At 42.5% G+C, this 18,964-nt stretch overlaps 2 protein-coding genes across 3 annotated transcripts; one reads left to right on the plus strand and one right to left on the minus strand.

Moving 5' to 3' along the window:
* Positions 1 to 284: 284 nt before the first annotated feature.
* LOC147462355 (synaptotagmin-4-like) lies at positions 285 to 3,914 on the minus strand. Of its 2 annotated transcripts, none has more exons than XM_086526006.1 (8): positions 3,776 to 3,914; positions 3,515 to 3,595; positions 3,300 to 3,432; positions 2,358 to 2,545; positions 2,066 to 2,131; positions 1,840 to 1,966; positions 955 to 1,072; positions 285 to 538 (listed from the first exon to the last, which is right to left on the minus strand). In XM_086526006.1, exons 1-8 carry the CDS (start codon positions 3,840 to 3,842, stop codon positions 533 to 535), a joined length of 786 nt encoding a protein of 261 aa, XP_086382132.1. In that variant the 5' UTR covers positions 3,843 to 3,914; the 3' UTR covers positions 285 to 532. The 2 variants fall into 2 exon arrangements, with proteins under 2 accessions (XP_086382132.1, XP_086382137.1); XM_086526011.1 differs by having other exon boundaries at positions 3,515 to 3,583; positions 3,776 to 3,910.
* Positions 3,915 to 10,418: 6,504 nt separating this feature from the next.
* On the plus strand, positions 10,419 to 11,107 carry TOM6 (translocase of the outer mitochondrial membrane 6). The gene has a single exon (XM_086526019.1). The coding sequence runs from the start codon at positions 10,481 to 10,483 to the stop codon at positions 10,649 to 10,651; it is 171 nt and encodes a 56-aa protein (XP_086382145.1). The 5' UTR covers positions 10,419 to 10,480; the 3' UTR covers positions 10,652 to 11,107.
* Positions 11,108 to 18,964: the final 7,857 nt, after the last annotated feature.

The following is an 18,964-nucleotide window of genomic DNA, read 5'->3' on the forward strand; positions in this document are numbered from 1 at the left end:
TTCCCTCTTAGTAAGAGTAGCAAGAACACGTTCAAGGTGGTCACAAAATAGAGTGTGGTCTTCTGGGTGTTTAAGTTTGAGAAACATCTTTGAATCATGCCAAGCATGATGGATGGTAACACAAATCATTTTCAATTTTTTATTGACATTCCTCTTGATTGCTTGTCTTGTTGATTGTCTGTCTTATAACAATTAGCTTTTTTAATTGGAAAGTTCATTATATCTAATATAAATCCAAAAGCACTCTATTAACAAGACTTATTCAATAACTCTGCCTAGCTACTATTTCACAAATACAAAATTGTAGTGTGTGTTTGGTGGATATTGTTTGGCATCATATGATGAGGAGAACTTGTAGCTCACGATTGATTACATATGTGAAAAAAGCATATCTGCAAAATATGTCCCCTCACTTTTCCTTTACTTTATTTGCATAACCAAGTCCCTTTTTCTTTTGTCACATTTTTAGAGATTTTTTTTGAAAGACTTGGTCTTTTCCTTTGTATTGTTTAGCTCAGACAGAATATGATCTTCAAGCCTGGAAATACCAAGAAGTTAGGCACTTTGGCTACAGATTTCAAATGTTTCAAGGTCAGCAAGCTTTGTATAATTTTATACAGTTAGTGAACTAAAGAAAATCTTTTTCATGCATATGAAATGTCATGTCAAATAAAGATACTTTTGGGAAAAAAACTTTGGGTATGGCTAATTTCCAGTAGCTAGTAGCTGGATTGCCTAAGATTTTAATGCAAATTAGTACTCAAATCAATTTCTTAATCTTCTAGAGGACCCATAAAAGTTGTATAGCTTATTTGTGACAAAATTCATTATGTATAGCTAGAAACCAATTTCTTCATGTGAGCCTAATGGATACTTGACAATGCAAGATCCTCATATAAGTACATTTAGGATAAAACCCCAAAAGTGTCAGGTTGTATGGTGTATTGTACTAACCTTTGGAGTAAAGTTGAGACCAACAACAAGGTTTCCTTGAGGTTGCCCTGCTTTTCCTAGCACTTGGTAGGGCGTTGGTGCCACTTGGTTGGCTAAAAACACTTTATCTAAGGAAATCCTATTGTGTAGAACAACATGAAAAATAAAAAGTACAAATTAGAGTTAATGATTTTTATTTATTTTTAAGTGTATAGGCTACATTGCTCTTGACTGCACCATTCAAGATAGCTTTTGCCAATTCTAGGGGAGCATTGAGAAAGTGAGTTCTAATTAGAGAGAATGCAAATATAAACTCTTTCTACGTCATGATAATTGTGTGTGTGTGTGTGTGCGCGCGCGCGCGCGTGAGAGAGAAAGAGACAGAGAGAGCATCTACATAGAATCGGGCCTAATTTCAATTTTTTCATTATCAAGGGGCACAAGTGATGCTCTACATTGTTTTAGATATTTGACTCAGGTTTAAGGATGCATATAGGGAAAACTACTTTGAAAATTGACAATAACAAAAATAACTAGCCATATGGAGCTATACCTTTCTACTAAGTGGAGCCCCCTTCTATTTATAAGTAAACTTAGAAAGAGGATTCATGGGCAAATATTTCCTCTATTGAATGGGTTTTATTAAAGCTTTCCTCTCAATATCAACCTCGAGTCTCTCGAGTCTTATTGTCTTACCCATTTCATTGCTACATTTGGCTACAATTTCCTTCGGCTATTATAAGAAGTACCTCTAGGGATGTGAGTAAAGTGAATGAGGAGCATGCACAATCAAAAGAGCTACACCACCTTCTTTCCCAAACTCGCATTATGTCTATTTTTGTGTGCAGTGTTGTCTATATTGACATGTTGTACATGTAAGCAGCTGAAAGGTTAAAAAGAGCATACTTGGCCTTTCCAAGAGGGTCATCCTTGGAGAAAGTATCCTTATCAAAGAGGTCCACTTCTAGTTCATTGGCATTGCTAGTTGTTTCAAAAACAAAAGTCTCATTCCATACGGGGTTGGCACCTGCATCTGTTTCATATTTCCACTCGTGCAACTAATTGTCAGCATACAAATTTAAAACATGGTTCGTACAATCATTAAAGACTATATGCACTTATTTTTAATTACTCTTCATCACGTGGCTCTTATGTTGTTGGCCATCACACTTGAGCACTGCATAGGGGTCCGTTTTACCTGCCAAGACACATTGATCATATACACAATTTAGTAATAAGCTGATAGGGTTTAAAGCATGAATGAGTGGTACACTTTATCCTCTCATGCTTTCACCCCTAGTAGACATAATTTGCAAGGATGGAAAATAGAAATATAGGTTGCTAGAGAGAGAGAGAGAGAGAGAGAGAGAGAGAGAGAGAGAGAGAGAGAGAGAGAGAGAGAGAGAGAGAGAGAGAGCACTTGCTTGCAATATCAGAGGATACAAGATCACGGCCCTCAACTAGCTTGACTTGAAGGGTTCCCTTTTTAGTTTGCTTAGGAGAGAACTTGAGCCGTAGTTCTATCTCTCCATAAAACTTGCCACTCGCCAATTGCACTTTGTATTTTGTAGGTGGCACTTGCTTTTGTGAGTACACCGTTGCTAGTGGCACCCTGCATATACTCATTATATACATAAACTTAACCATTCAACAAAAACATAATGTGTGTTCAGCTATAAAGGAAAATTCACAATTGTAATTACTAGATCTCTAGTTGATCTCTTTATTTGTCTCCATATCTATGAGTAGTGATTTCTTAATAAAAAGTATGTGAAATGAAAACTCGTGTCAAGCTCTATTCGTCCAGGTTCGCCCTATCAACACCATGATCAACTCAAAGTATGGGAATGATAAATTGAACTGCCTTCTTGAACTTAATGTAAAGCTAGGTCAGTGTTCATAGATCTTGGTTTGTAGTTTGAATTCCAAGGCCAAAATTGAAGCAATTTAGTTGTATGAAAAGCTCATATGCCTCATTACACAAGAAGGTTTAGAAATTTTCTCATGTAGGAAAACGGAGTCTTTTTGAGTGTTTTTCATGCAATGCATAACATCATGAGCTTCTGCTCGGGAGGCACTGCATACCTAGCTAGGTACGATTGGAGGCAAGGGACCCCCGATCGTACCTAGCTAGGTATGCCGTGCCTCCCTCACAAAAGCTCATGATGTTGAAATAAGTTACAATGTGGGAATTATTGTGAGAGTTTGTCTAAAACTTCTTGTGTTAGTTTGACCTCAAAGACACCGTGTTGTGTCCATATCTTGGGTTTTTGGATGACATTATTATTCATAGTGCTCAGAGTGTGTGTGTGTGTGTGTGTGTGTGTGTGTGTGTGAGAGAGAGAGAGAGAGAGAGAGAGGAGAACCTGACAGTTCCCATGGGCTCATCCTTGCCCTTCTTCTCCTTGTCGAAGAGCGAAATGAGAAGCTCAGGGGGATTGTCCCCACCTTTGAGCTCCATGTTGAACGTCTCATTCCACACGGGATTGCCACCCGCATCTGCATGCAATATATATTAACACGTGCGTTCAAATCCACTATAACAAGTTTTTTCTATCTAATAAGAGCTTAATATTGTCACCTTGCAAGACCTTGCTCTGCTGCTTTGGCGCGTTACCGCAGGTCAAAACTGCATATGGATCAGATTTTCCTGCACGAGAAGCTGCTCATGCTCTCTCTCTCTCTCTCTCTCTCTCTCACACACACACACACACACACACGCATGCTCTCTCTCTCTCTCTCTCTCTCTCTCTCTCTCTCTCACACACACACACACACACACACACGCATTCTCTCTCTCTCTCTCTCTCTCTCTCTCTCTCTCTCTCTCTCTCTCTCTTACCCATGGCCTCCACATCCTTGAGGCCATAGGCCCGTAGCAGCTCCACCTCCAAGTTTCCCTCAGGCATTCTCTCTCTCTCTCTCTCTCTCTCTCTCTCTCTCTCTCTCTCTCACACACACACACACACACACACACACACACACACCGCGACCTTGAAAAGTGGTATATGAAAGAGACGAGGACGAAGCGCTACACCCTCTCAAGTGGGAACGTTGCCGATCGCGTAGCTTGAGAGTGCTCGAAAAATGGTTTCTTTTTTACTGGAAAAATATGTTTGTAAGGGTACGTTCCATAACTCGTTTATAAGTGACACGGGGTGTCACTCCAGGGATCAACGGCGGGGGCGTATTTTCGGACGGGCGGAGAGCTTTGGGCCGTCGGATCACCGCAGCAAGGGGGGGCAAGACTTATATAGTGCAAGCCTCGCATTACTTTCAACGTAACGCGCTAGGCGAGATGGATTGAGTGTGGGAGTGTAAAGGGACAGGTTGCGGGGTCGACGAGTCTCGACGGCGGACGGGGACCCTTCCCTTTTGCGCTTGCTGGAAATGAATCGATGGTGGATCCTCTGCTCGCCGTTGATCCCTTGAATCAACCCCGTGTCACCTATTAACGAGGGTTGCATAAGCCCTGTAGAGCGAGGGATTGAAACTAGTATTGTGCCACGAATACTTACGAGACATCTTTCATTTAACAGTACGTTGCATTTGAAACTAGTGTGCCATGATTACTTACGATACATCTTTCAATTTGATTGGAGGATATTCATGGAGTGCAAGGAATGCTATAATTCCATCACATGTCCACATGAGCAACACCAAGCATCAGCGAAAGGACCCAATGCTAAATTATAGTATATTCTAAAACACACAAGTCCACAATGTAGACTATCATAGAATATGCAATGTTCCTATGAAACAGTAATAGTACCTAAATTTTGTGTTGTAGGTTGATCCGAACCAGAGTTCAAAACCTTGCAAGATTGGAGAAATTAGGAGTTCGTAGATGTTGAAAGTTAATTTACAAAGATGGTTTTTAAAAGATTGTGAGAAATGTATTATATGTGCATGGCAAGTAAATGGCACCATCTTCGCCCATGCAAGTCAAGTGTAATGCCATATTTTCCCTCATGTTAGCAAGTTACATGAGTCCTCATCCACTAGACTTAGAGTGAATACATACACTAAGCCACTATCAACAAAAGACATTCTATTTGAGAGATGCCCTAGCCTCCTCGTGCATCCATTCAAAATAGGCTAGATCTTCCTTGGCCACTGTCGATGTCCATATTCAATATTCCATGAGACTAATTGGAAGAGAAATATACATTTTCCATCTAGTAAAAACCTTAGAATTTTGTAGCCATGTTGTTGCTTTTCATATCTTGCAATCAATCCTTTTGAAGTAATGACTTGTTGAGAGGGAATTGATCATCAAAAAGTGTTAGGGTAAGCCCAACTTGTGACACCATGTGGGAAATCTCTCTAGCCACCTAGGAAGAGGTAAATGATGGCATGGTCCAATAGCAAGAGAATGAAACCTCTCTAGCCAATGATTGTAAAGCACAAAGCCTAATTAAGAGGCTATTCTCTAATGAATTAATTGCACTTTGAACGTTATCATTGTGTCTATACTCTCTCTCTCTCTCTCTCTCTCTCTCTCTCTCTCTATACTCTTTCTCTTGGCATAGCCTAACCCTAACCTCCATATCTCTAACCCAACCCTAACACTATAGCTAAGCTAAGGCTTCACCCTTCATAGCCTAATACTAACCATTGGTGATGAGCGAATACGTTTCTGCATCAACTAACCCATCAAGTGGTATCAGAGCCAATGGTTCATACCTAGGCCTAATTAACTCCATCATTACATCATTAATTAGTAGCATAATTGATTGCATTTAGTCTCTTGCATTGCTAATAAATCCAATCCCTAATCTTTACTTAGGATATGACCATACTCCATTACCCATGATGATTAGGTGAGAGGGAGTCAATTCTGCATTACTCGATATTTTTTTTGCATCATGTCACTAGTTTTGCATCTTTCCGTTAGTTCCTTTGAACTCATGATACCTTTGCATTGTGTGTGAGTGGAATAGAGCTCAACACAAGCTTTCATTTCAGCTCTCAAGGCTTCAATTAGAAGAAGATATGAGCTAGAAATCTGTGTGGAATTCTTGTTGCATAAAGTGTTGATATCTATATCTTGCACTTTGGCTAATCCTTTGCCATTTTTGGGTATGTGTGTATCCTCTTTGGAACCTTTGGATTTAAGTCGATCTAACTTATTTTCAGAGCTACCTCTCATGGAGAGTTGTGTGGCCAATTGGTTCACTCTATTCTCAGAGTGTTTGACCCAAAGGTATCGGGTTCAAGAGGTTCTTTGGTGAGATTCCCGGGTGAATGTATGGCGAGTACATTGCTCAACAAAATGTTGAGCAACAATTCAAAGAGGCAGAGTTGAACTCCCGACCTGAAGCTCAGGCCGGGTGCGCAAACCACAACACCAAGTCTATTGGCTTGCAAACGAGCCGCAACAATGTAATTTATGTATGTTTGCCCGTTTTCTACTGTCATCCGCCCATTTGCATGCACCTTCAGTCCCACAACTGTTTGCGTGCACTATTGTCCTACCTCAGTTAGCAGTCAATGATGTCATCACATCCAACGGTGTTCATTGTACATGCCATGATACCCACATTTTCACAAAACTCGAGACCTCGCTGGAGCTACTCGATTGCTACAATTGATTATAGGTTATTCCGCCTTGTTTTGCTTCACAAGAGTTATTTTTAGTGGGAATATCCTTAGCTTACATTTACTTTCAAGATTTAAAAGCTTTGTAATTGCCTTTTTAAGAGGCCATTCACACATCAACATTGCAACCGAGGTTTATCACTCAAGGGGGAGTATCCCACTGACATTTGAATCCCAAGCTACTGCATAATCCTGACCTACAAAGAGCTTGCTTTCATGGCTCAGAACAAAGGAATGTATGTAATATTTGTGTCCAAAAGCACCATGTACATTGGTTTTGGACACAACCTATACATCATGTATATGGTAGACCGCCCATAATTATGAGCACACACACGAGCACTACAATTGCAATGCATGTGTACTTTACACCATTGGCCATGAAGGCCGCATCTTTGACAAAACAAGCCAATGAATATCAAAATGAAAATCACAACATGTCAAAGACAAAAGATCAACAAAAAGACATGATGACAACCAACCAAATGAAGATGAAGAAGACTGAGCAAAACTTGACAAGAAAAAAGTACAACAATTTTTGCAGATTTGTGCGGGGGAGAAAATCCTCCAAAAAACACGACACAATAACCATGTAAATCTGTGTGCACTCACTTGTGTGTCACCTTCATTTGTGATAGGGAAGCTTTGTGCATGTACCCTTGTGATTGGGAGACTTGTGTGCTTACCTTTTGTGCCAGGGGAGGCTTGCGTCTTTGCCTACACCCTGATGTTTGTGTATCTAAACCCTTTGTGTCTAGGGGACACTATGAAAATCTCCAAGTGTTTATCGCGCTTTTTTACCGCGTTTTGTAGAGAGAAGGTGCAAATTCAAGTAGAGAAACAAGAGAGGGGAGGGCAGGGGGTTTTTTTTTGTGTTTAAAATATTACCGCAACTGTTTTCGTTGTTATTACCGTGCATATTACCGTTTTATATCCAACAGCCAAATATAGCACCTAAACTTTCAAATTCTGGCTTAATCCCTTCCCCCCTTTCCCATTCAAATTTTGGTGTTTCCCTCCTCTCAATAAAAATTAATGAATATTGTTTATAATTTTCAAATTTAAAAAAGAAGGAAGAGAGAGTGAGAGAGAGAGAGAGAGAGAGGGGGGGGGGGGGGGGAGAAGGAGGCAGGGAATATAAGATTACACTTGGTTACAACTAAAATAATCATTGTCAATTGATTAACATAATTGAGCATATTCTCAAATTTAAAGAGAGGAAGAGGGGGGAGAGAGAGAGAGATGAATGGATTACATGACCAAAAAACTTCATAACTACAAAATGTTTATGAATCATCTTCCAAAAGATCTCTACATGAAGCATCATCCAATTCTAAGCCCATGGCTCCTAAATCAATAAAGAGAGAAACGAAATTGTCGTTTGTGGATGCATTGCCTTCATCATCTTCGAGTTCGTCATCCTCCATCTCATCATCTTCATCATCATGACAATCATCCTCGCTAAGACTTGCTGCCGCCGGACTTGATTCATCGACCTCCCTCTCCTCTATTTCCACCTCATCCAAATTCGGAGGTGGAAGAGGGTCGAAGATAGTCTCCACTTCATTAGTGGAAAAAATGGTTCTCCCCTAAGGTGTTACGGGAATTACGAACCAAAGTTTTGGTTGGTGGATTGCTGGGATATAGATGACCTATAAAATAGAAGCTCAAAGTGAGTAACATTGGTATAACTAACGCTACAAGCAAATAAGAATAAAAAAGGTTCAAACGGGCCTTTTCATGACTAAAATAGTTAGTTTCTATGTCTGTAGCTCCGAAAGCAAACAGAAATGGCCACCTAGAAGAGAAAATGTGGGCAAATGGTGTGTGGGCAGGGGGGACAAGTTGTGTGGCTACCAGGAGGTGTGAATGCACAAAATTTGGCGCCTCTTCCTCATGCATGGCAGTTTGGCCACATATCCAACTTTCCAAAGTGAGACTAGCCATGTAACTAGTCCTAGGATAAACAGACCACACACACACGCTATAAGAGGGGGGATCGATTTGCCTAATGCAAGGCGAATCTAGCCTCAATTGCTCAAGCAGGGAGGTCCCTGCTAGAGCTCTCCATCTCCTCTCTCTCTCTCTCTCTCTCTCTCACACACACACACACACACACACACACACACACACACACACTCACACACACAAGTTTCCATAGCTATGGCTACTCAAGCTTATGCATAATTATATATACAATTTAATACTTCTTAATGCTTACATATCTTCTTTCCAACTTAAGTTCTTGCTTAATCCTTGCAGATCCTATCACCCACGAGGTGTTTAGGGCCTTGGGATTGAGTTTTTTAAGCAAAAAGCCTAATCACAAATGTTGATAATTTTAGACCTTTCATCTCTTCAATTTGTGTTGTTAATACAAAGTCCTCTTGGAGGGAGGCCGGCTCCAAAAAGTTTGACCCTCAATTGGTGTCGAATTTCTCTCTCTCTCTCTCTCTCTCTCTCTCTCTCTCTCTCTCTCTCCCACACATGTATGTGATGTGTGATTTGAATTTAACTTAATGATTGCTTTGCAATTGTCATGCTTGAACATGCACAATGTTACACAACTAATTAAATATTCTAATCAATCTGCAATTTTTGATGCACTTTAATACCAATTTTCTGACATGATTTCTCCAAGTCTATTTAGATTTGGATTTCAAAATCCCAGTATCCCCTTGTATTATATTCTATTCATTCTGATTTCAAGTTTTTTTCCCTAATTTCTTGGTTTTGTGATAAGGATTCAAGGTAAAACCAACTTTCAGTGTTTCTCTTATGAGATACATGGATCACCATCCAAGTTCCTTGCCAGTTTGTAGCCAAACATTTTACATATGATCTACAAGGCATTTTGAAGCTATCCCCTCGATCTTTTGCAATTTGGTTTCAGTGTTGCTCGTGTCCCAACACTTCTCCACAATTTCAAAGTTTATGGTCTTTTTTCCCAAATATGGTTTTGGTCGAGTTTTCCTTTGACTTGGTTTTTGGCCTACTTAACCTACTTCCATGAACTTGAAATGGAAGATTGAGATGAAATGAACAAAACTTGAAAAAATGACTAATGATGTTGGAATGCACAACACTCTAAAAGCAATGAGAGAATTGGCGATTGAAATGCTTTGTTTTACCTTCAATCACAAATACTATTTACTACCAAATGACATATCTAGTAACAAAAGATGTCATGTAATCAACTTATCAGAAGATCTCGAATAGTGAGGGAGTGTTGCAGAAGTGTCTGGAAAAGTTAAAAAGATGCTTTTGGTCTAGTCCTCCTCGACTCCTAAACTCTATTGTGACAAAACCTTGTTTCACGACTATGTTGCTGGTAAAATGGGATGGGTTTTTTAAAGGGTTTTTGGACAAATGAAAGTGCAGTCAGAAGGGGATCTTTGTTGATGAGTACTGTGTGTGAAGAATGGTCACCTGCCCAAGACACCATGTCACACATGGGCAACCCCATCACTATATGACACAGACATAAGGCTAAGAGGGAATCTATGGCCTGAAGTTGGGGGGACGAGGCGGCTTTAATCTCAACCGTCGGATCATCCAGTGAACTAGGGGTGAACTAAGGGTGAACTAGGGGCGGTTAAACTAGGGTGTGATTGTGTGCCATGCCAACATGGGCAACGACACGCGCTAGTGTGGTGGTGGGGCATTCGTGTGGCAACCGAAAGGTCTTGGGGGTGCCATTTTTTCTCCTAGTTCATCGCGCGATCGAACGGCTGAGATCAAAGCCCCTCCGCGCATCCAAATTTGGGCCATAGATCCCCCCTGGCTGACCCAGTATGAGATAGTGACGAGGGGCCAGCGCCCGCGTGTGACATGGGCCTTTTAAGACCTGATTGGGTTAAAAGTTGTGTCATTTTGAAAGAAACACACATCAGTGAGACCATCTACTCAGAGTTCCAACCCTAGACAGCAGAAGCCGCGAGCGAGGATGTTTTTGGGAGCTATTCCACGCAGGCCGGAGAAGGCAGAGGCATACAAGGAGCTGCGGCGCCATCTCACCATGCTCGGCGTTTGGATCGCTGTCATCCGGGCCGTTCCTTACGCCATGCACTTCCTCTCCAAGCGCGGCCAAGAGCAGGAGCTCACGCTTGATTTCTGATCTTGGCTCCTCCTTGTTGTTGATGCAATTCTCTTCGTTTCAAACTGGCGGCGTTCCCTGCAAGGGTGCAAAGGTTTTGTTCTCTCTGCCGATCAAGGCTAATCATGGCAGTCCTTTCTGATTGGTCGGTGCAGTTTTACCTTCTGCAGCTCCATGCAATTAATGTAGCTAATTGTGGTGCTTCTTCCTTTTAGTTAGTTGAGTTGCAGTTGCTACACAATCGGAGCTTGGTTCCTGTGTTTTTTGTGGTTCTAGGTGATCTCTGGTGTTGAGATGGACCTTAGCTTGTTTTTCCTCCTGTTAAGTTTGCTTAGATTTAAAGTTTCAGCAGGTTTATGGATCACTTATGATTTTCTGTAATTCAGTTTTCCTCTTGTCTTTAGACCTTTGTTCTACATACAGTCAAAAGTAAGACAAGTCTTTTATGCGAAATCAAATTCAATGTTCAGTGTTGAAGAGTGTACTTAGAGCTGAGTCTCGCTTTGATCTCTTTGATCAGCGAGTGAGTTTTGTGTGTAGAAGTTTCATGTTGATGTTGCACTATCATTTGAATGAAAAGTCGGATTGGCCACACACTCAATGCCGTGGCTGTTTTTTAGAAAATTTCTGAATGCAAGGTGAATTGGCTAGTTCCGTAAGTGAAGATGATACATGTAGAAATCGGTCTTAATATACCGACACTTTAAAGATTTTGTCTTGGTACTTGATTTCTTGATGTGTCGAGAATTTCTGGTGCAGGTTGTATTTGTTCTTGAGGCGTAATGGCATTGCTGTTTTTGAAGTCATTTTGGATATGGAGTGGTTTGCCTTGAGCAGTGCTGGCCTGTTGTTTTGTTTCATTAATAATTTCTTCAATAGCCACTGGTCATCACTGTCTTATCATGTTCTCGACCTTTTTAGTCTGCCACTCACTTGAAAAGCATGTATGATAATAAGTGCTCAGCTTTCTTGTTACCAAGGACGGTAATTTTTTTACCTGTGTAGCTTTTGGATTTGAAAATCTCCGAGCCTGCCATTTATAAGTTGTATTGCATGAAGAATTGAGCAAAAGTATGATCGTTCCTCAAATGATGTATGTAGATAATAAGTAGGGTGAGGCGATTTGAAATGGACCCAATTCATTGACTTTTTTACTTGTTCTCTATCAGACAATGTGTGTAAAATGTAAGTGAATTAACTATGCTCCCTCAAAACCATCCAAATAACTGAATTTTTTCTTGACACAGTTGTGGGAGACTATATCCACCATCTCATTGGCTTTTGACCCATAGATAAGCTTAACCATTAAATTGATCCCTTGTACAAATTCTGAATTATATTGCTACGACACAAGTTCATCGAAAGTGGCTGGATTTGCGAAGCAATGGTTATGATTGTGGGTAAGAGGTGTTTTCTTTAATCTTTCAAAGAACAAAATTCATTTCCATCACATTTGGGGGCTGGAGGCTGCAAACTGCAGCCGTACATGTACACTATTGATTCTTGTGGGGAATCGGGCCCTACAATTGCTGGGTTAATAACATCTCAGCCCAAGGAATGTCAGACCCTCACGCAAACAGTTTGCAAGCTATTAGGATGTGGCCACGTCAGCAGACAGATCCAGAAAACATGCTGAATTAAACACCTCAGCAGATGGAATAAAATTTCCAGAGTAAATTGACTCGGTATATTCCTGTCCCCGACTTGGGACGGCCGGGAATGTTCCTTCACTAACCATTCCCCAATAATCGCTGCTCCTGCCATGGCTCCCAACTCCCCACTGGTTGCAGCGATTACTGGGAATGGTCAGTGAAGGACCATTACCTACCCCTTCCAAACATAAATTTCAATTGATATACGAAACAAAAGGCAATTCTTGGATGCCTTCCATTCGATTGACGTGACTGAAGTTTGACAATTTGGCTGAATAAACATACAATTATGAACTATTTTGCACACGATAATTCTACAAATGTGTGGCCTGCAGGTTCTGACAAATTCAACCACATTCTGTCCTTAGATATCAATGCGAATGCTACCAAACGTTGCCCCTTTGCTTTGTTGCCCTTTTGCTTCCCCTCTGTACCTTCATGTACTGCAACACCCTCTACTTTACATTAAGAGGATCCCCATTGATACCACTAGAAAGATGGAAGTTTTAAAATCGTAGGGACATACTTGCAATTGCAAAACTTGTATGGCCTCATCATCCATCATATCTACACACACGCCGCGAATGTTTCTTGTAACGCAGTCGATAAACCCCCATACCTTTGAGCGGTGATTTTTTATGACTTAATTATTGATTGATTGGTAGATATCTAGTAGGGCTTAACGTAAAAAACTTTTCTAGCTTAGGTCCTCATTCTTCAAGATATACGGTCTACTCTAATACATTGCAAGCTTATCCCATATCATTAACCAAGAGTGATTGTTAGAGCACATATACCATTTGTGGGCCTTGTCATAAATGTTGAGACTTGCTTTCTCAACACTAATGAATACAAATGTACAATGCAACAACGCAAAATCGGTCTATTAGGTCTTCATAAAACCCCGTCACATGGCCCCTTACATCCCATTGGCTCATCGCTTTAAGCAAATAGTTCAAAAAGTAAAACCCTTATGAGAATTCCCCATACAAGTAATTGTCAAGACACCACATTGGCAAACTAAGCGTGTCACATTTTCTATACTTGCTAGTTATTAATGACTCCAAGATAGTCTCCACTAGTCACACATTGGATTCACCAAGATCTACAACATTGCAAACCTATAATGGATGAATTTCAAAGCTTGCAACGACACTTTGGACAACTAATCTCTTTTTATGGTAATATTTACCTTCTTGGAATTGACATAGCTATTATCAAAAGCAAAGGAAAAAGGAAACACTGAGAAGGTTAAAATATGAACCATTTGCTTGGTATTTACACAAACTTGTAAAATTTTACTGGTTTTCCTCAAGGCAGGCTTGAAATCTTACCGGGACTTTGCAATTTAGCTGGTTAAAAATACACTAAAGCCTGATTTTTTTAGACCACCCCTCTCTCTCTCTCTCTCTCTCTCTCTCTCTCTCTCTGTGTGTGTGTGTGTGTGTGTGTGTGTGTGTGTGCGCGCACGGGTTTGGTACCGAAATCCAGAAGGAGAAAGCTAGTCTTTTGACTATTATGGTTGTACTCCCCTGTGCTTATAGTTTCACATCCATTATAGTTAGAGCTCCATCCCCCCTCTCCCTCGAACACATGGATTCACACCCCCGCATCTACTTTGTTTTGTAGCATGTTTATTTAAGCACTTCATTTTGGTTACCCAATGGATACACACATGTTCTGTCTCCTAGGCCAACTACAGCCTCTAGACCGACATTAATAAATCTCTCTCTCTCTCTCTCTCTCTCTCTCTCTCTCTCTCTCTCCCCCATAGTGGCACACCAGTAAAGAAACTCAGTTCCTTTACCACATGCTGCCCCATGATTCTCTCCCCCCCCCCCCCCCCCCCCTCTCTCTCTCTCTCTCTCTGCAGGCCGTTTTGGTCCCTGCGAGATGAACCTCAGAGAACTCTCTCTCTCCTTCTTTCTCTCTTTGTCTGGAGTGCAGGCGGGCAGAACCAGGGGGACTGAGGCGGACTCACTGCAAAGGGGCAGGGCAAGGGAGGGCGGGAGAGCTGCGCACGCAGAGGGGGCCGAGAGGACACCGGGGGGGAGGAGGGAGCAACCTCACGTGGATTTCTTTTTAGTGGGTGGGGGAGAATCATGGGGCAGCATCTTGTAAAGGAACTCAGTTTCTTTACTGGTGTGCCAGTATGTCGAGAATGAAATGTTATATTAACGTCTTTAAAAGGCCAAAATGACCTATGAAACAATCTGTTACAAAATGGTGAATGTCTGGGTACAAAAGACCTCTGCTGTAGTCTCCGTCGATGCTGTGTAGCCCCTCTCCTCAATCGTGGCTGTCTGGATCTCCGTAGCTCCAGTGCTTGGTCGATGAGAGTGCCGACAATGGTCTAATGAGTGGGGACCGAGCCGCCCTCCCCTACACCCGTCAAGGACATATGACAGAGAAAGGGATCGGTTAGGAAACTCCAGAAGCTTGTAGAGCGATGAGAGAGAGTCAGTGGGCGGTTTCCACTACGAAGGAGGAAGAGAAATTTCCACCTGCCACTTGCCCCAAACTCCCTTCACCTTCCACCCTTCGCTCAGAACGCATCACCTCAAAATTCCCAATTTTTAACGTTTTTTCTAAAATCGTCCGCTCATACTACACATACCCTCTCAGACTTTGTTACTCAGATCCACCACGTTGTAACTTTCTGGTCTCATAGGTCATTTTGACCTTTTGAAGAAGTTAATATAAGATTTCATTTCATTTCATTTCTCACTCCTTTGAGGTCTCTTGGGATAGTTTCCTACAACGTTGAAATCCTCTCTCTCTCTCTCTCTCTCTCTCTCTCTCTCTCTCTCTCTCTCTGGGACAGCCAGAGGAGCAGCCATCACTGCAGAGCTCGGCCACCACTCACTCGACCACTACCGGCACTCTCATCGACCGAGCACTCAAGCTACGGAAATCCAAATGGCCACGATTGAGGAGAGGGGCTACACAGCATCGACGAAGACTATAGCAAAGGATTCGAGCCATACTCTCTCGACATCTAGAGTGCAGATGAGGATGGATTCTAGTAGTAGTAGTATTTTGTTCTAGTCTTTTTGTACCCAAACATGGTATCAGATTCACACAATTTTGTAACAGTTTGGTCTCATAGGCCATTTTGGCCTTTTGAAGATGTTAATATAACATTTCATTTCATTCTCTCTCTCTCTCTCTCTCTCTCTCTCTCTCTCCCCCATGCCATACCAGAACAGTAATGGTACGTATAGACTTGATGTGGGGGCCTTTGAGGACAGCTTCAAAGATAGAGGCATTGTTTTCTACTCAGAGACTCATCAGGCTCAAGGACAGTTGATGCCGCATATATCAGGATACAGATGGGAGACAGCTTGCCGGACATGCACCAGATCTGAGCATGGGACTAGAGGATTAGGAGGTGTAGCAATTCTTTTCAGGGAGGAGCTCTAGCCACTACTGCACATAGTTCGAAGAGATGATCAGGCCAGATACATGTGGGTGAAGCTGAGGGCAGATACTAGACGTTTCTTGTACATCGCCATATGCTATTTTCCTCCCAGCACTTCAATATATGCTTCACCCAGAGGACAGTCTCCTTACTCTGTACTTAATGGTGATATTTGGGAGTTCTCCAGGGATGGAGACATCATACTATTGGGGGATTTCAATGCCCCTACAGGCAGTGCACAGACGGTTTTCTATGACACCTCAGAGGAGATGCTCAGAGAGCTAGAACTACAGGAGATGGGGCTTGAGAGATGCTCACACGACAGAAAGCATACACAGTATGGGAGATACCTCAGGGAGATGACGACTACTCACAGTTTAGCCATACTGAATGGCTAAACCGACATTCCCATCATCTACAGGTTTTGCTTGTTTTCCACACAGACATGGGGCCAGTACTGTAGACTATGTTCTGACACATCCGAGCTTTATCTCACATTCAGGATTTTACAGTGGGGCCCAAGCCTGTTGGGATAGTAGTAGATCATGCACTTTTGACCTTATTAGTCTCCTTTAAGTACAATACATCTCAGGCCTCACGGGGTGGTAGACATCCACGCTATACTTTTACTCTAGAGACTGACTCAGTCTATGCAGAGGAGATACATAGACTTTTATGTACATCAGAGCCAGTATACACAGTGGAGGAGATCACATCTATGCTGACAGTGACATTACATGGGGCGACAAAGGCATACCCACACACTCAGCCTGGTCAGAGACGTCGTTCTGGGCACATGCCTCAGAACAGCTGGTATGATGAGGAATGTCGACAGAGAAGAGCTCAGATCCAGCGGGAGCTTGCATTGGGAGTGATCACCTATAGACACTCTCGTATTGCTACACGATGACTAGTACGACGGAAGAAGCGAGCTTTCTTGGTCCAGATGAAGCAGGATTTATATCAGCTCTTCCTTGGTAGAGATTCAGGAGAGGCTTGGCGTCTATTCCATGAGCAGTCTCCCCCACCAATGATTACTTCTATGGAGATATGGGGGCAGTATGCAGCATCATTATACACTGTACCTGGACAACCACCACTACCAGATACACCACAGCCATGTCCGGCTACGAGCACCTTCTTTACCACTCAGATGGTAAAGAAGGCCTAGACAGGATGAAGACCAGACGAGCATAGGATCATGAGGGTTTGGTAGCGGAGCACATTATACATGTTGGGGACTTGTTGGCAGAGATGCTTGCACAGTTATTCAACCGTGTCATGTGCGAGGGCTTTCCCGAGTCTTGGAGATTGTCTACTATTGTACCTATCTTCAAGACAGGAGACCCCACAATGCCGGGGAATTACCGTACTATCATGGTAGGACACACATTGGCACGGTTGTATGCATCCATTCTTGAGCATAGACTGAGCAATTGGGCAAAGATTATGGGCATACGGGCACCTGGACAAGCTGGTTTCAGGAGGGGTTTCTCAACACTAGATCATGTCTTTACACTCAAAGCTATCATTGAGGAGGGACGAGCACATGGTAAACGGATATATTGCAACTTTGTGGACTTCCGCAAAGCTTTTGACACAGTACCGAGGGCCAGACTGATGCGTCGACTTATGGAATCAGGGATACCCACAGAACTGATATGGGGGATTATGGCAGTGTACATTTCAGTGATGGGTCATGTACGTACACCAGAGGGGATATCTGACATAGTTCACTCCACCATCGGTATGAAACAGGGATGCCCATTGTCCTCTACTTTATTTGGTATGTATGTTGATGAGGTCTCTGATTATATTGACAGAGGAGGAGATAGAGGTGCTCAGCTTGCAGGGACATGGATCCCTCTTTTATTGTATGCTGACAATATCGTGTTGATATTAGACTCACCAGAGGGTAGAGGGTATGCAGAGACATTTAGACGCATTGCATAGTTTTGCAAGAAATAGTGGATTGTCTGTCAACCTTGGTAAAACCAAGGTGATGGTATTTAATACGACGCCACAGTGGGTCAGGAGATCAGCACCTACATTCACATATGGTCAGGACGGTATGGAGTACATTAACGCATACACATATCTTGGGGTGGTCTTTAGTGGACCGAGGTTCACACTGAAAGTAGCAGCAGACGCTAGATTGACTCGTGCCTATGCAGCCCCAGGCGGTTTAGAGAGGATTTGTTCGCAGGTTCAGTTCCAGGAACCTCGAACAAAGCTATGGCTCTTTGACACTTTGGTTGCTTCAGATATGCACTATGGGGTTCAGGTTTGGGGACCATCTGTTGACAATGCTGGATGGAGTAGTATGGAGAGGCCCTTGGTATCTATGATTTCTAAGCTGATTAGAGCCAAGACCTCAGTTCCACATGACATCATACGAGCAGAGCTGGCTGACCCACCTATGGAGATTGAGGCACTTACCAGATCAGTATCATTTGTACACAGCTTATGGGACACCACTAGGGACATATATGCTAGCCTTGCTCTTGAGTCATCCAGACAGCTGGCATTACAGGGAGATATCATGTTGGTATGCACAGATGAGCTCATGGTTTCAGAGGCATGGTTTCAGCATGGACAAGCTGCCCCCTTTCCAGTATTCTCTTGATGCACCATCTTTGGCTCTTACACGGACGGAGATTACTAGACTCATCCAGCAGGATCTTATCCAGCTTCATACCAAGAGGACATGGGTAGAGCCATCACGGGAGTTGGATACAAAGAGGGCTTTCTATAGAGAGCATCTTCTCCAACTCACGACAAATGGATTTGTCACACAGCCCAACTACATGGACACACATCTATCTCATGGGTTACGATGTGCCATAGGCCAGACGCACATCTTCACACCAGCTTGGGATTGAGACAGGTAGATATAGAGGCATACCAGCAGACAGGAGGATATGTCAGTTATGCCATGCAGAGCCAGAGGCAGAGTTTCACTTCATATGTCACTGCACAGTCTACTATGAGATTCGGGGACGCTCACTGTTTATTCAGAGATGGTTTTGACTCATTAGATAGAGTCATGAAATATCAGGATCAGAGATGTCTCGGATTATTTCTACTTGAGATACAGAGACATAGAGACTCACTATTGAGAGTGCATAGACAAAGACAGTCCCAGAGACGCATCTCAGATTTCTTCAGTCAGAGTACCACAGAGGCACAAGGGTCACCACCACCACAGAGCTCGGTTCCCACTCATACACACACCGACGGTACTATCATTGACCGAGCTAT

This window comes from Adiantum capillus-veneris, chromosome 2, assembly GCF_014529385.1.
Source record: "Adiantum capillus-veneris isolate H3 chromosome 2, ASM1452938v2, whole genome shotgun sequence".
Classification (NCBI taxonomy): Eukaryota; Viridiplantae; Streptophyta; class Polypodiopsida; order Polypodiales; family Pteridaceae; genus Adiantum; species Adiantum capillus-veneris.

Excerpts from the sequence above, each read along its gene's own strand:
- LOC147462355 (XM_086526006.1), bottom strand. The coding sequence starts at position 3,842 with ATGCCTGAGGGAAACTTGGAGGTGGAGCTGCTACGGGCCTATGGCCTC. Across the intron at positions 3,596-3,775 it reads CAAGGATGTGGAGGCCATGG|CTTCTCGTGCAGGAAAATCT; the intron begins GTAAGAGAGAGA and ends GAGCATGAGCAG. Across the intron at positions 1,073-1,839 it reads GACCCTCTTGGAAAGGCCAA|GATTTCCTTAGATAAAGTGT; the intron begins GTATGCTCTTTT and ends TCTACACAATAG.
- TOM6 (XM_086526019.1), top strand. The coding sequence starts at position 10,481 with ATGTTTTTGGGAGCTATTCCACGCAGGCCGGAGAAGGCAGAGGCATAC.